The 17,365-nt window shown below is 40.8% G+C and overlaps 1 protein-coding gene across 1 annotated transcript in view; it reads right to left on the bottom strand.

The window, feature by feature from the left end:
* adam10a (ADAM metallopeptidase domain 10a) overlaps positions 1 to 17,365 on the bottom strand; it is a 158,199-nt gene that overhangs the window by 53,562 nt on the left and 87,272 nt on the right. Inside the window, exon 4 of the mRNA XM_060853003.1 lies at positions 7,534 to 7,692. Within this exon, the coding sequence (XP_060708986.1) occupies positions 7,534 to 7,692 (159 nt within the window). The remainder of the gene's footprint in view (positions 1 to 7,533; positions 7,693 to 17,365) is intronic.

Raw genomic sequence — 17,365 nt, 5'->3', positions numbered from 1 at the left:
CCCTGAAGAGATAACGAGGATTCAAAAATCTACATCCTTGTCCACTGCACCACCTCCTGAGTCAGCAACTAATCTGCCTCACCTTCCTATTTCTAATTCTATTCTCACAATCATGTGGCTCCAGGAATAATCCAGAGATTACAACCTAGGATGTTCTCTTTTTAATCTCCTTCCTAACTGCCTATACTCATTCTGCAAACCCTCAAAACTTTCTCTAACTAGGTGTACAATAGCCTGTGCCTTCTCGCTCTCCCCTATGACAATATGCTGCAACTACTCAAGACCTGGCACCAATGAGGGAAGACACCATGTTAAATTTTTGCTCACAGCTGCAGGATTGCCTACCTGTGTCACGACTTGAGAATCTCTTGTAATAAAAGTGCTCATTTGAACTAAGCTATATTGAATGAATAAGCGAAACCTCTCAAACTTTATGTATTCGCTGTTCATCTGGTTTACGAAAATTGATTAAGAACCTTTAAAATTACTTCATCTAAACATGCTTTACTTTGAACTTCACTTAGATAACTGACATGTTAAATTTTCTCAATGAGGCTTGTCATGTGTATACATCAGGTTCTCCCATGTACTGGAGATATGGAGGAGCAGACTGACAGACAGCAAAGGCTGAATAGGGAAGTAGGTAGATACAAGCTGATTTAAAAAAAATCTTCAGCAACCACAAAATGTTGGAGAAATGCAGGAAGTCTGGCAGCATCTCAAGAGAAAAAAAAAACAAATTAAAATGTCTTCAGTCCATTATGACAGCTCATAACAGGAACTTGAGCTCCTAAGTGAAGTCACAGCGGACTTGAAACATTAACTTAGTTTCTCGCTCCAAAGATAAGGCCAGACTTGTTGAGTTTCTCTCGCAGTTCTCACTTCATGCTGCCATTCACACGATATTTTAAATGTTAACACCTCCAAGATACGAAACAAAGTAATCTTAGATTTTCTTTTTTGTGTGTACTTTAGACGGAAGACTGAATATCCAAGATATTTCAGAATACCATAAAGAATTAATGTCACAATTCTATCATCATTTATTTTCTCAAAGGACTATATTACAGTCAAGTTTTGCAAATTCAGCATGGCCTTCTCAAAGTCATTTTTTGTAGGCTTATTTCAGTGGTGCAATCGAGCCTTCAATGGTATAGTTTTAGAAAGCAAGCTAATCTTGAGACAAATATTCCATCACTTCTGACAGTACAAAATACAAAAAGGTTTGTTAAGCAAACAACTACAATGACAATATTAATAGGCTGTCAGCATCTAACTTACTAGGAGAACAGGTTTCCCAAAAAAAATCTATTATATACTACTCAGAGCAAACAAAAACTCGAAGACAAAGACAATATTATTATTAAAAAATATTTACTGCAGTTAAAATACCAGGTCATACCAGGATAGCTGCCCAGAATTCTTTTTTCATAACAGGTCACATTTAAATGTGTTAACACAGACCTCTAAACTTCTGTTTTAGAAAAAAGATAGAATGATCCATATATACCTTAAATGCCATTTTGACAAGTACAGAATAAAACCAGCTGCAATCAATGACATTCAATGTTAACCTTACTAGATTCTGAATTGCGATATACAAGTAACAACGAATCATGAAAGTTTATCACACACAATGAGTGAACTGCTAAATACTGATCTTTCAGCAGTCAGTGAAAGACAAAAGCAGATTCAGGGTGTGCTGTATTTAATGTAGCAAATTAATATTTTCAACTATGTTGTTCTATTTAGCTGGCTAATTGATTTATATGATATGAAACTCTAGAAGTACTTCCAGCATATGAGATTCTTTCCTGTAGAATGTTAAAAACAGGAAACAAATGTACTGATCTTGTGTTTAAAAACCATTAAAGTGCACAATTTGGAAATGAATCATCAATAACCGTAATTCATCTTCAACTGTTCAGTGCATTTTAAATATCCTAAGTTAATCTAGTCCCATTTCCCAGTATTTGGCCCACATCCCTCCAAACCCTTCCTGTTCGTATATCCATCCAGATGTTCTTTCAAACGTTATTATTGCACCAGACTCCACCACTTCCTCATTCCATACATGTACACCCATGTGAAAAAGTTGCCCCTGTGGTTCCATTTAAATATTTCCCTTAAGCCTATGCCCTCTGGTTTTTGACTGCACTACCCCAGGCAAAAGACCTAAAACTATTTACCCGAACCCTGCCCCTCAATTTTATAAAACTCTGAGATCCTCTCTCAGCCTCAGACACTCCAGGGAAAACAGCCTCAGCCTAATCAGCCTCTCCCTATAGTTCAAATCCACCAACCCTGGCAGCATCCTTGTAAATCTTTTCTGAACCCTTTCAAGTTTCACATCTTTCCAATAGGAGGGAGACCAGAATTACACGCAATATGCCAACGGTGGCTTAACTAATGTCCTGTAGAACTTCTACATGACCTCCCGACTCCCATACTCAATGAGACCATCATGTAAAAGAAAGCATCTTTCAATGTATTCTTTACTTCAAAGTGTAATCAAAACTGCAATTTCCTTTTCAGAGACAAAGTGAAAAGGAGAAATATTATCAATTTTTTTTTTTAAATACACCTTGACTAACTAATATTTAGCCTCTAAACGCCTAACATTTTCTAAATGCCCCATGCATCTGAGAAACATGCTTCCTAGTAAGGTTAGTGCTTAAGCAATTTATTCGTTGGGTGAGTAAAGCAAGCTTTACAATTCAAGCCCACTACCTCTGACTTGCTGTGGGTCAGTTTATTGCCGGACTTCCGTTGGAAATTAAAATCAGATGGTAACGGGAAGTAAAAGAGGATATTGCTGAGGCATCTTCTGCCAAACATCACACCCAATCCATATCATTTATTTTTCAAAATTAGCTATAAACTTCAAAGTAGCAGAGCAGTGCTCAGCACCAAAGTCTCAGTGAAATCAATAAGACATTGAAAAGTCAGGAGACAAAGGCAAGAGTTTGGCTACCACCGTGCAGAATGACAGTTGGACAACTTTCAATTATCCAACAACCAATGATTGAAAAGACAATGCTCCACAGCAAGTGCTCTCTAACCTTTTGAAGCACAAGATCACTTCTTGAACTGTAACCCAAGACCCATCCCGAAGAAAACACAATAAATGGGTTATTTCTTGTGCTATGTAAATCTAAAATCAAGTATACATACTTATTCATTTTGTCCTCTCCTCACCAAGTCTTAGTGCAGTCACGTGTTGCACTAGTATCTGCCAGCGCTTGAAGGCTAGACTGTATTCCGACATATTCATATAGAAATCAAATGAGGCAGGAAGATACTCGGATTTCATTATCTTCATTTGGGAAAACGCTGTCTCACGGAAATAAGTGCAGGAAGTAAGCTTTCCTTTGAAAAGCACAGGATGAAAAAAATGGCTGTCCTCGGATGTGATTTTCAGCTGAATATAATTGCGCACAGAGTTGATATGCAAATAATTACTATGGCTTTGTAAATCAAACACCTGATGGAATTTGTTAGTCAACACATCAATGTCTACTTGAAGGAATGTATTGAGGGACATGATCCTTTGGTCCATCATATGTAATTGCTCAAAATCCCTGTTTAATTTCCCTGATAATATCCGCAGGTACGCACAGGTGATTGCTGGGTAGAAGTTTTTTTTTGTTTGTTTTGGTTTTTTCCACCCAGACTTAAGAATTGCTGCGCTATTTCCAAAATCAGGAGGACCACAAACCCATTTTCATTGTGGATACATTCAGTGCCCTGATCAGATAAACCAAGTCTCTGTCCTTGCCTGACAGTTCACATACCATTCGCTCAGTTTTGACATAATATCTGACAGGAACCCAATGTCGAGCAAACACGTGTTGTCTGATAACTCAAAGAATGAAGTGTGCAGTGAGCGAAGAAAAAAATGTGACGATTTCAGACATTCTATAAATCTTGCTAGACCTTCATTTGACTTAACCATCTTATATTCTCATGAAGGATTACATCAGAAGTGGTATCAAAGAAGGATTAAAGCAAGCAGCGCTCATTCAAATCGCATTTACAATCTGAAGACCAACTTTCATTACATGAGAAAAGTCCCGAACTTAATCTGCAAGTGCTTGCTAGTAGAACATATAATAACAATTAGCAAAAAGACAGGAAAAGCAGACTATTTCTGTAAAACGCAACATAGCATGCATTTGCATCATTCGTTGTGATAGAAATCAGTTTCATGATTGGAATGCTTTTCCCAAGCACGTTCTTGACGAATTCCTTGAGGATACCCTGACCTCTTGTTCTCCAATAGGAAAAAACTGAGAAGATACTACTTATTTACAATGTCCTTAAGAATAATGTACAGAAAAAAAAAATCAACTGGACTGTATCATGGTTGCGTTCACTGAAGTGCAGCAAGAAGCATTCACAGTCCTTCAGATCCTGCTGTATTTACTTTAAAAACACGACTTCAAAGGTTCCACTTGCCTTGCTACTGTGGAAGCACCAAGTGAAGCACTCAAGATTGCTATTATTTCATCATTGCTCTTAAACGTTTTAAATAAAAAGAGTGAGCAGCCAGCCTTTGCTTGCTTAATTTCTTCGCCAACTGTGAATGATTTGTGTTATGCCAGACGATAAATTTGGATTTATTCTTCAGTGCAGGCCTAACCTTTTATTGTCGGCTTAGAAAAAAAAAATTGTTGAGCTTTCAGAACAGCTTTTAACTCAACTTTCTTGGTCTGAAGCATGCTGTTCAAGGGAAAACGATCTTGAAATTTACTATGTATTGCTATGTGGTGTCACGCCAAATTCCCTTTGGTGACATACAAGGCAAATACTCTTACCAATACAATGACAAACAGGTATATAATTTCCAATTGTGTGTGGAAGTTGCACATTTTTGGTTTCATCTTAGATGATCCAGCTTCATTACTCATCATTATAGCTTCACTTTGCAGTTTGTGAAGTCACTTTGCTGCTGATAATGCTGCAGGTAAGCCCTTTGGATCTGCACCCTGGAATATCCAAAATATTGCAGGTTGCTTTAGAGTGTGGAAACATAGAAGGTCATGTCTGTGGTTGCAATTTTTCTGGAGCCTCCAGTTGCTTTGCTCAGATATCGACCTTGGTACAGCAGACTCTGCCATCCCCTTATCTTTTCCATGTTGTATGGACCCAATAGATAAGCAGCTGAAGAAAATGTCTACAGAGAATGGACAGAAGAGAAGGTTTAGAGTTGAAAATGTGTTGCTGGAAAAGCGCAGCAGGTCAGGCAGCATTCAAGGAGCAGGATAATCGATGTTTCGGGCATGAGCTTCCTGAAGGGCTCCTTGGATGCTGCCTGACCTGCTGTGCTTTTCCAGCAACACATTTTCAACTCTGATCTCCAGCATCTGCAGTCCTCACTTTCTCCTCGAAGAGGTTTAGCCAATCTGTTCTCGCAGAGAATCTGCAAAGACATGATTATGCTCAACAACCTCTTATGTTTATAGTACTGTTAGATATTGACTTCACACATCAGTTCCTAGTATATTTCTTATTCATTTGTTTGCACTGCCATCACACAACTTAGTTTATCTTGCAGTGATAGTCATTCTGAACCAAACTGGAAGAATAGGGTAGCATAGCCTGTGAAGAGTATGCACTTCTCTCTAATCACAGAACTTACACAAGCAGCAGACATGGAGCAACATGACAATCAACGTGCATGCACCAAGGCAACATATCAGGCAGGGAGATCAACTATCAAGGAGATTGGGATCAGTGTGTTGGAGTCCACAGCTCAATCAAGTCATTAAATTCCCCAATTTATCAGTTTTTAAACCCAGGCTGATAGAAAGCATGGACCAGTTTCTGTACTTAAGAATTAATATTTATTTCAAGTAAATGGACTATCTGCAGATAAACAAATACCAACCATAAGCATATAACTTAATGAACTAAAGTCTAATCTGATATATTTGCTCTTCACCCGCACCCTTGCACTATGCTTACACATACAAAGGCAGATACAGACGTGGGTGTTCTTTATGGAGGTAAAAATGAGGGAAAGAAGTACAGAACACACTGTTCAGCAGATCCATATCAAAATGCTACTTACTGGTCTTCTTTCTCTGGAGGAATTCACTGGTTTGCAAGAGACATTGACATTTAAATGACTTATTCATTAAAAGTCACAGTTTACAACAACTGAAGAAGTTCTGGTGACCATACTACCAGAAGGTTGTGAAGGATTTGAAAAAGGGTAGACAAAAGGTTTATGCAGATATTGTCTGGTTTTGGAGAGTATTAACTATGAGGAGAGATTGGACAAGCTTGGTGTGTTTTCATTTGTACATCAGAGGTGCACTAATAGAAGTTTACAAAATTATGAGTTGCATAGATAGAATGGATAGCATGTTTTTTTCCAGGGCAGAAATATCAAAGGGACATATGTGAAGGTAAAAAGGGGAGGTTTAAAAGGAGCTGAAAAGGGCAAGTTTTCCGTTTTTTTTAAGATCACAGCGTATTAAGTTCCTGGTATGTATGATCAGAGGAAGTGGTAGAAGCACAGAGAATAGCAATGTTTTAGAGGCATCTTGACAGATACATAAATAGGCAGGGAATAGAGGATATGGACCATGTAGAGGCAAGAGGTTTTCAGTTTCGAAAGGCATCACATGGTAGCACAGGCTCCATGGGTCGAAAGGACTGTTCCTGGGCTGTACTGTTCTTTGAAAGGTAAACTGTTTTTCTCACAGTTTAAAAATGGCTTTAACTGCAGAGAAAGTTCCTGAGATGGTGGGAGTTTAATGACATCTCAATATCTTGTTCACAGCCTGAAGTGTTCCAACTACCCAAAAACCATAGTTGTTCGTAGACAGAAGGCCTTTGACATTGATAATTGGTCACATCCACAGATTAATTAGCTACTTGTCTCTGGCTGAATCTCCGTTTGTATGCCCTCTTGATTTCCACCTCATCAGCAAACCACACTTGCAACCACAGTTTGATCAAGCAGTTTTGCAAATGGTTAAGTGTCAAGTGCTGAAAATGTGTTGCTGGAAAAGCGCAGCAGGTCAGGCAGCATCCAAGGAGCAGGAGATTTGACGTTTCGGGCGTAAGCCCCTCTTCAGGAAGGTGTCAAGTTACTGGCTTTTGTAAACTACACTGATCCCGCAGCAATCCTTGGTTTTTAAAACAGGTCTTTCCCCACTTCAGTCCGCTTTGAAAAATAGAGAAAAGTAAAAGATGAAGGGCTTATGCTCGAAACGTCGAATTCTCTATTCCTGAGATGCTGCCTAACCTGCTGTGCTTTGACCAGCAACACATTTGCAAAAGTAAAAGACAGTCTTCACAATCTTTTGAAATGACTTGTGACCCCTTAAGCTGCCATAGTTAAGAGAATAAATCCTCAATTTAGACCCTTCGATCTTAACTCCACACACCTTAGGCCCTTTTTAGGCAAATGAGTGAGATTTTTTTTTCTTGACCGTTGCCATTATTTTGTACTGCAAAACAGGTTAAGAAAACAATTATTGTCCTTCAAACAAGTTTTACATAAAATAAGAAAATACTTACTGATATCATCTTCATGGTAGATCACAGAATGAAAAGGTGGCTTTCTGTTTTTAATGTATCGCTCTGCTGGTTCAACATAGAAAGTGCCTTGGTGGGTCTGGACAAACCCTTCAAACCGGCCATCTACAATAGAACCATGACTGAGAGATCCGCGCTCACCTGAAACATGGAAAGGAAAGAGTAACTAAAATTATATTTTGTTTATAACTTTTAAAAAAAAACTTTCAAACGGGGCAAAATCTAGAAAACTAAGGTCACTCAAATCTAATGAGTTACATTTCTTCAGGTAGAATAAGATTTATAAAACAAACTAATCTGCACTTTCCTCCTGAATTTAGCAGTGAAGTTGTTCCTACATTGAACACTTATGGCACACATCACACTAAAAACATTAACATTTCTTACTATTCAGTGCAGCTACCAAAAGATAGTTGACATGACATGGGTAGAATTAATACACCCACTAATAATTAGAGGCTGATATAGTCGAGGAGAGTATTTTTTGCATCTTCAGTTCATTTAAAGTTAATCTAGTGCTTTGACTATGGCTTATTCAATCCACAAAATAAACCTGTGAAGAGAAATCACAAGCACTTACTATTTGCTACTTAGAAAAAATGCTCCTTGATTTTGAATACAACTGCTGAGTGAATAGTTTCAAGCTGAACTCAAACAGTGGGGTGCTAAGTTCACAGTGGAAATTAGATTTTTTTAAAAATCCATCTTTTCAGACTTGTCCTGACAATCATTTGGATCAGGTGGGACTTGAATTCAGCACCATTGGTCCTGAGGTAGGGATACTGCCACTGTACATAATGGAAATTGTTTTTCTTTAAACTAATCTCTTCAGAGAGATTGTGACATACTTCCAGAGCAGGTGGGACTTAAACCAGAGTCTCCTGGTTCAGAGGAAAGAACACTACCACACTAGCTCTCACAATTTCAACTTTTTTTTAAAAATTAGCCTATTTTTCCAATAAACCGGTTCAGAGATGGTATTAACAATTTTGGGGCAGGTGGAACTTGAACCTGGGTCTCCAAGTCCAGGGTGGGGACACAACTGCTGCACAAAAGCGACCTCCACAAAATCTAAACCACTATTAAAAGCACAAGCAGAATCACCTGGTTCCAATTTAAGTAGCAATGGGAAGAACATTCAACACATTTCGTCAAATTGCATTCCAAATAATAGGCTTTGCATGCAAAATATTCAACTGGGAACACAGGTGACTTTTAGGTAGTGGTTAATAGATGTTAAAAAATGGGAGATTTGGTGATGAGGAGAAAAAACTTGAGGTGTGTGCATGAGCACTTCTCAATATGAAAATAAAGAACATTGAATACACAATCATTTAACTGAAGGAAGTAATAATTTGGGATGGTATGGAGAAAAAAAAAATTCTCTGATTCTATTTGTTATTCTGAAGCAAGTGGTTTTTCCCATAGACATTTTCTCTATTTCAAGTGAAATGTCATTGCATCTCTGGCAGTGCTTCTGACTCAGAGAATATGAAGAAGAAACAACATTTTAATTGGTCCAGATTAATAATTCAATATACCATACTGATTGACTGAAACAAACAATTGCATTCACACAACTCAAAATGTTCCTAAGTGCTTCAGAAACATGGGAAAAAGTAAGCAGTCAGCAAAAGATATATTAGGACTTAAAGTTAAAAGCTTCTTTTGAGGAGTGGGGTCACCTTCAAAGAAGGGGCTGTTAAAAAGGTCATGTGGTTTTGTGGGAGGAATTCCACAACATGCGGATAGCCATCAATTCACTGAAATGTGCAAAATGCAAACAGTTGAACAGAAAGTCTTTAAGCAAGAGTAATTAGAATGCAGAAAGGGGGAGGTGAGAGTGTACAAGCTAATTTGAACAAGAGAAGGAGAATTTTAACCAAGCCATTTGGGTAACCAGGAGCCAATATATCTAAGGCAAGTCACAGTCCAATCAGTCCACGCCAATCATGTTCTCAAACTAACTAGCCCCACCTGCCTTTGCTTGGCCCATACTGGGCAAACAGAATTTGACACAGAAGACAAGCAACAGAACTTTTGATAATGTTTTGTGGAGCAGGAGGATAGATAAGAGAACAAAATTGGAGATGTAGTGGACAGCAAAGAGGGTTACTTCAAATTACAACAGGATCTTGCCCAGATGGGCCAATGGGCTGAGAAGTGGCAGATGGAGTTTAATTCAGGTAAATGCAAGGTGCTGCATTTTGGGAAAGCAAATCTTAGCAGGACTTATACACTTAATGGGAAGGTCCTAGGGAGTGTTGCTGAACAAAGAGACCTTGGAGTGCAGGTTCATAGCTCCTCGAAAGTGGAGTCACAGGTAGATAGGATAGTAAAGGCAGCGTTTGATATGCTTTTCTTTATTAGTCAGAGTATTGAACACAGGAGTTGGGAGGTCACGTTGCGGCTGTACAGGACATTGGTTAAGCCACTATTGGAATACTGCATGCAATTCTGGTCTCCTTCCTATTAGAAAGATGTTGTGAAACTTGAAAGGGTTCAGAAAAGATTTACAAGGATGTTGCCAGGGTTGGAGGATTTGAGCGAGAGGGAGAGGCTGAACAGGCTGAGGCTGTTATCTCTGGAGCATCGGAAGCTGAGAGGTGACCTTACAGAGGTTTACAAAAATTATGAGGGGGATGGATAGGGTAAATAGACAAGATCTTTTTCCTGGGGTCAGGGAGTCCAGAACTAGAGGGCATAGGCTTAGGATGAGAGGGGAAAGATATAAAAGAGACCTAAGGGGCAACTTTTTCATGCAGAGGGTGGTACATGTATGGAATGAGCTGCCAGAGGAAGTAGTGATGAAGGCTAGTACAATTGCAACATTTAAGAGGCATTTGGATGGGTATATGAATAGGAAGGGTTTGAAGGGATATGGGCCAGGTGCTGACAGGTGGGACGAGATGGGTTTGGGATACCTGGCCGGCATGGACGGGTTAGACCGAAGAATCTGTTTCCATTCTGTACATCTCTATGATTCTATAACTCAGTGAAAGTTTTAAACGTTAAGTGAGAAAGGTGTAAATATGTTCCAATAATGGATAGGCTGGAGAACAAGTGCACTGAACTGATGTTCAATTCTGGTCTCCATGACATTGGAAAGATGTTAAATTTGAAAGGGTTCTGAAAAGATTTACAATGTTGTCAGGGTTGGAGGGTTTAAGCTATAGGGAGAGGCTAAATAGGCCGGGGTTTTTTGTCCCCCTGTAGCACTGGATGTCGAGGTGACCGTATACGGTGTATAAAATCATGAAAACACAGAACATTACAGCGCAGTACAAGCCCTTCGGCCCTTGATGTTGCACCAACCCGGGAAACCAATCTGAAGCCCATCTAACCTACGCCATTCAATTTTCATCCATTTATTTATCCAATGACTATTTCAATGCCCATAAAAAGTTGGAGAATCTACAACTGTTGCAGGTTGTGCGTTCCATACCCTTACTACTCTCAGCGTAAAGAAACTACCTCAGACATCTGTCCTATATCCATCACCCCACGAATTTAAAGCAACGGCCCCTTGTGCCAGCCATCACCACCTGAGGAAAAAGGCTCTCACTGTCCAACCTCTCTAACCCTCCGATTATCTTATACATCTCAATTAAGCCACCTCTCAACCTTCTTCTCTGTAACGAAAACAGCCTCAAGTCCCTCAGCTTTTCCTCATAAGATGTTCTTTCCATACAGGCAACATCCTAGCAAATCTCCTCTGAACCCTTTCCAAAGCTTCCACATCCTTCCTACAGTGCAGTGACCAGAACTGCACACAATAGTCCAAGTGTGGCTGCACTAGAATTTTGCACAGCTGCAGCATGATCTTGTGGTTCTCAAACTCAATCCCTCTACCAATAAAAACTAACATGCTGTCTGCCTTCTTAACAAACCAATCAACCTGGGTGGCAACTTTCAGGGATTAATGCACAAGGACACAGATCCCGCTGCTCATTTACACTCCCAAGAACCTGATCATAAGCCCAGGACTCTGCATTCCTGTTGCTCTTTCCAAAGTGAATCACCTCACTTTTCTGCACTAAACTCCATTTGTCACCTCTCAGTCCAATACTGCAGCTTATCTATGTCCCTCTGTAACCTTCAAATCTATCCACAACTCCACAGACCTTACTGTCACCCACAAATGTACCCATCCTTCTATGCCCTCATCCAGGTCATTTATAAAAGTGACAAGTGGCCCCAAAGCACATCCTTGTGGTACATCACTAGTAACTGAACTCCAGGATAAACATTTCCCATCAACCACCATCCTGTGCCTTCTTTCAGCGAGCTAAATTTCTGATCCAAACCGCCAAATCACCCTCAATCCCATGCCTCCGTATTTTGTGCAATAGCCTAGTGTGGGGAACCTTACCAAATGCTTTACAAATCCATATTTAGCACATCAACTGCTTTACCCTCATCCACCTGTTTGGTCATCATATAGGGTTTGTAGGGCATGAGCTACCCTTCACAAAACAGTGTTGATTATCCCTCATCAACGTATTCCTTTCTCTACGATTATAAATCCTCTCTTGTAACCTTTTCCAACATGTTACCCACAACCAAAGTAAGGCTCACTGGTCTATAATTACCGGGTCTATAATTAACCATCTTTTGGGGGCAGAGCAAGTGGCTATTTGCTCTCCTCCAGTCTTCCGGCACAATTCCCAGAGACAATAACGACAAAGATCAAAGCCAATGGCTCTGCAATCTCCTCCCTGGTTTCCCAGAGAATCCTTGGATAAATCCCATCCAGCCCAGGGGACTTAGCTACTTTCACACTTTCCAGAATTGCTAACATTTCCTCCTGGTGAACCTCAATCCCGTCTAGTCTAACAGCCTGTATCCCAGTGTTTCCACACTGTAAGTAATCTAATCTAATCTAATCTCCTCGACACCGTCTTTTTCCATTGTCAATACTGATGAAATACATTCACATTTAGCGCTTCTCCCATCTCCTTGGAATTCACACACAAGTTCCCACTACTGATTGGCCCTAATCTTACCTTAGTCATTCTTTTATTCCTGATAGACCGAGAGAAAGCTTTCGGGTTTTCTCTGATCCTATCTGCCAACAAAACTTTTCATGTGCCCTCCTGGCTCTCTCTTTAGGTCTTTGCTGGCTAGCTTGTAGGTCTCAAGTGCCCTAACATGAGCCTTCTTCTTCCTCTTGACAAGAGTTTCAACTTTTTTAGTAAATCATGGCTCCCTTGCTCAACTACTTCCTCCCTGCCTAACAGGCACATGCTGATCAAGGACATACAGTAGCTATTCCTTGAATAAGCTCCACATTTCTATTGTGCCCATCCACTGCAATTTCCTTCCCCAGCCTATGCCTCCTAAATTTTGTCTAATCGCATCATAATTGCCTTTCCCTCAGCTGTAGCTCTTGCCCTCTGGTTTATACTTATCCCTTTTCACCGCTAAAGTAAACATAATTGAATTCTGGTCTCTATCACCGAAATGCTTACCCACCTCCAAATCTAACAGCTGGCCTGGTTCATTATCCAGGACCAAATTCAATGTGGCCTTGCCTTTGTTGGCTTGTCTACATACTGTGTCAGGAAACCCTTCTGCACACATTGGACAAAAACTGACCCATCTAAAGTACTCGAACGACAATATTTCCAGCCAATATTTGGAAAGCTAAAGCCCCCCATAACAACTACCCTGTTACTCTCACTCCTATGCAGAATCATCTTTGCTATCCCCAATGATAGGCATGGTAGGGTGAATAGCCAAGAGGAGGGAATCAAAACTAGACAGCATACATTTAATGTGAGAGGGCAAAGATTTAAAAAGGGACCAGACTGGTGTGTGTGTATGGGAAAGAGTGAGGACTGCAGATGCTGGAGTACCAGAGTTGAAAAATGTGGTGTTGGTAAAACACAGCAGGCCAGTCTGCATCCGAAGAGCAGGAGAATTGATGTTTCGGGCATAAGCCCTTCAGGACTGAGGCTGGTGTACCAAGCAGGCGGAGATAAAAGGTAGGGGCGAGGGAATTTGGGGGAGGGGCGCTGGGAATACGATAGGTGGAAGGAGGTGAGGGTGATAGGCCGGGGTGGGGGCGGAGAGGTCAGGAAGAAGATTACAGGTCAAGAGGGTGGTGCTGAAACAGAGGGTTGGGACTGAGGTAAGGTTGGGGGAGGGGGGGGGGAAAGAGGGGAAATGAGGAAGCTGGAGAAATCTACATTCATCCCGTGTGGTTGGAGGGTTCATAGGCGGAAGATGAGGTGCTCTTCCTCCAGGCGTCGTGTGGCCAGGGTCTGGCGATGGAGGACGCCAAAGGCCTGCATGTCATTGGCGGAGTGGGAGGGGGAGTTAGTGTTCAGCCACAGGGGGTTGGATTGGTTGGTGTGGGTGTCCCAGAAACATTCCGCAAGTAGGCGGCCTGTCTCCCCAATGTAGAGGAGACCACATCGGGTGCAGCAGATACAGTAAATGTGTGTGGAGGTGCAGGTGAAGTTGCGACGGATATAGAAGGATCCATTTGGAACTTGGGGGGAGGTGTGGGCGCAAGTTCTGCACTTCTTGCAGTTGCAGGTAAAGGTGCCGGGAGTGGAGGTTGGGTTGGTGGGGGGTGTGGACACGACGAGGGAGTCATGGAGGGAGTGGTCTCTCCTGAATACTGATAGGCGTGGAGAAGTAAATATATCCCTGGTGGTGGGGTCAGTTTGGAGGTGGCGGAAATGACCGACAATGATACGATGTATCCGGAGGTTGGTGGGGTGGAAGGTGAGGACCAGTGGGGTTCTGTCCTGGTGGTGATTAGAGGGGCGGGGTTCAAGGGCGGAGGTGCAGGAAGTGGAGGAGATGCGGTGGAGAGCGTCGTCGACCACTTCGGAGGAGAAATTGCAGTCTTTGAAGAAGGAGGCCATTTGAGTTGTTCGGTCGTGAAATTGGTCCTCCTGGGAGCAGATGAGGTGGAGGGATTGGGAATATGGAGTTTCGGTAGTGGCATTAGTCCTCCTGCGCCGCAATCCCATTTTCCCAATTCCTCCACCTCCGTCGCAATCCCATATTCCCAATTCCTCTGCCTCACCCCCTCTCCGGCCTATCACCCTCACCTCTTTCCATCTATCGTATTCCCAGCACCCCTCTCCCCTACCTTTTATCTCAGCCCGCTTGGCAAACCAGCCTCATTCCTGAAGAAGGGCTTATGCCCGAAATGTCGATTCTCCTGCTCCTTGGATGCTGCCTGACCTGCTGCACTTTTCCAGCACATTTTTCAACTCTGGTGTGTGTATGGAGCAAGCAGCCAAAGGTAGAGAAGGAGACAGGAACAATTACAACATTTATAGGCAGCTGGATGGATACATGAACAGGAAAGTTTTAGAGGGATATGAGCCAAATATTGTCAAATGGGACTAGGCTAGTTCAGGAATATCTAGTCAGCGCAGACGTGTTGAACTGAAGGGTCTGTTTCAGTGTTGTACAACTCTGACACAATGACTATTGGGTTTAAAAAGAAAACTTTGGCTCGTGCTAAACCAGACTATTTGACTCTCAGACAACTGCATGAAAGGAATGTGGAATCAGCGACTGGAATGAATCTAGACTTTATGGCAAATAGTGGTTCATCCAAGTCTATCATTCTTGTAATGGAAAAAAAACAACAACTAACTTGCATAGAGCAAATTCCTACAAACAGAAATGGAGTCAATTCCAGTTAACTGAGAACCAAAGGTCACATGTTTAAAGACACAGACCATCGGGGTTTAAGGCAAGTTTTGAATTTTCACTAAGGTAACTTTTGAAGTTGGAAGGGGTTAAAGGGCCTAGTTGAACCAGGGAGTGTATGAAAGTTCATTGTTAATCTCAAGACCAAGGCGAGTGAAAACAGCAAGGCAGATAGAAAAGGTCAGCAGTTGGCAGTCAAAAGGAGGGAACAATTCATATGAAGGGAAAGGTTTAATGAGAGCCTGGAACCAGAGTTCGAAATACAAATCCATCCAAATAAATTATTCAAATTTACTACACTGCTTTTTTAAAAAAGCTACCAAAGACATCAATAACCACAAACCTATCAAAATAATTTTAATCAACTCTGTTTAACAATCACTCATGGTAATGAAAACTTTATTTTCAACTGCTTTTTAAAATTATTCATATGATAAAAAGTGCATTGATCTTCAGACAGCACTGTAGCTTCTGCAAGAGATAAATGCTTAAATAACAAAATTGTGAAGTACGAAGTTATGCATAGAGATGTATCAGCAATTGAGTATTTATTAGTTTTTTTTTCCCAATTACTCTTAAATTGACAGCCAATTTTAAAAACTATTTTTCAGGAGTGCTGTTTCAGACTCATCACTTCACGGTTTTGAAATCATGTCAGGACACTTGTATTCACCAAGTAGTTAATGGAACATTTATCAATTTGAAATAATATGAATAATTTAATAATTCATTATACTTGACAAGATATAGTTCACAAGTTAATGCACTTAATGACAAGCTCAGGAAACATTTCTTCTGACTTGGCATTCAGAGGCCATTCATTCTTTCACACTGTCGGCACATTGATACATTTTTAGATTATGATTAGGTTACTTTACAGTGTGGAAACAGGCCCTTCGGCCCAACAAGCCCACACCGACCCTCTGAACAACAACCCACCCAGACCCATTCCCCTACATCTAACACTACGGGCAATCTAGCATAGCTAATTCACCTAACCTGCACATTTTTGGACTCTGGGAGGAAACCAGAGGACCTGGAGGAAACCCACCCAGACACTGGGAGAATGTGCAAACTCCACAGACAGTTGCCTGAGGCAGGAATTGAACCCAGGTCTCTGGTGCTGAGGCAGCAGTGTTAACCACTGTGCGGCCCACAATTATTCATTGTTATTCTTATAAAAATCTGGTCTTCGCATCTTACAATCCAGATTTATGCGATACTGCGCTAGGGTTTCTGAATGAAAGTGTCTGCTGTAGAGTTCCAACAAATGTTTTATCTGCATTATCTAATGGTGGGCATGGCATAACTGACTGTTCTTTGAGGTCCAATGCCTGCTCCAAAAAGAAAACACCAATCAATAAGATTGTTGCTTAAACACCTGTCCGCTCTTAAAAATTCCTCATACCCTGCAGTTCTAAACCCCATTGAACTCATGCTCTGGGGCCATAGTAGTTTTCAAGCTTCAGGTTACAATCACAGTGGGGATACTACTCTAAATAACATTCCCTCTTTTCAACTCACTTATTATTGACTTCAGCTGATGACAGATCCATAGACTGGCTATTTCACTGTGCCACATTCACGAATATCTGGATGTCAAAGTCTACTGAGCCCACTGATTGATATGCTCAGATAATTCAGAGTGATCCGAATATTTGCCCTTCAGAGTTGTTACTGGACAAAAAAGGTGTTGTACTTATTGACACCATGCTGTCTTTGTAAGTTTTCTAATTTGCTTTTTCATAAACATTGTTAAATTTACTAACAACAGGCTTTTTTTTTTAAATTATCGAAACGGTTTGGATTGACAAAGTCATGTAGAAATATCGTCATACATCATGTGACCTGTACCATGAAGAAGACACACAACAGACAGCAATTTTACTGATGTTTCAAAAACTTATTTGGATCAAACTACTGAATGTTGTACTCTGAACATGCTATCAGAAGTGGTCTGTGATTGAGTGAAGAGAAAAATGTGACAAAGAGACACATGAAAGAGTAGGATCTGTGAAAATTGCGATCACCAAATGAAATAAACTAAAAGACAAATACAAAACTGAACACAGACAAAACACCAGAGAGAGAAAATGGCTGTAGTTTAAATCACTGCAATGCCAAAATTAGGAAT

Source organism: Hemiscyllium ocellatum, chromosome 39 (assembly GCF_020745735.1).
Source record: "Hemiscyllium ocellatum isolate sHemOce1 chromosome 39, sHemOce1.pat.X.cur, whole genome shotgun sequence".
NCBI classification, from domain to species: Eukaryota; Metazoa; Chordata; class Chondrichthyes; order Orectolobiformes; family Hemiscylliidae; genus Hemiscyllium; species Hemiscyllium ocellatum.
The sequence above is the reverse complement of the archived record's forward strand: the minus strand, read 5'-3'. Positions and strand labels throughout refer to the sequence as shown.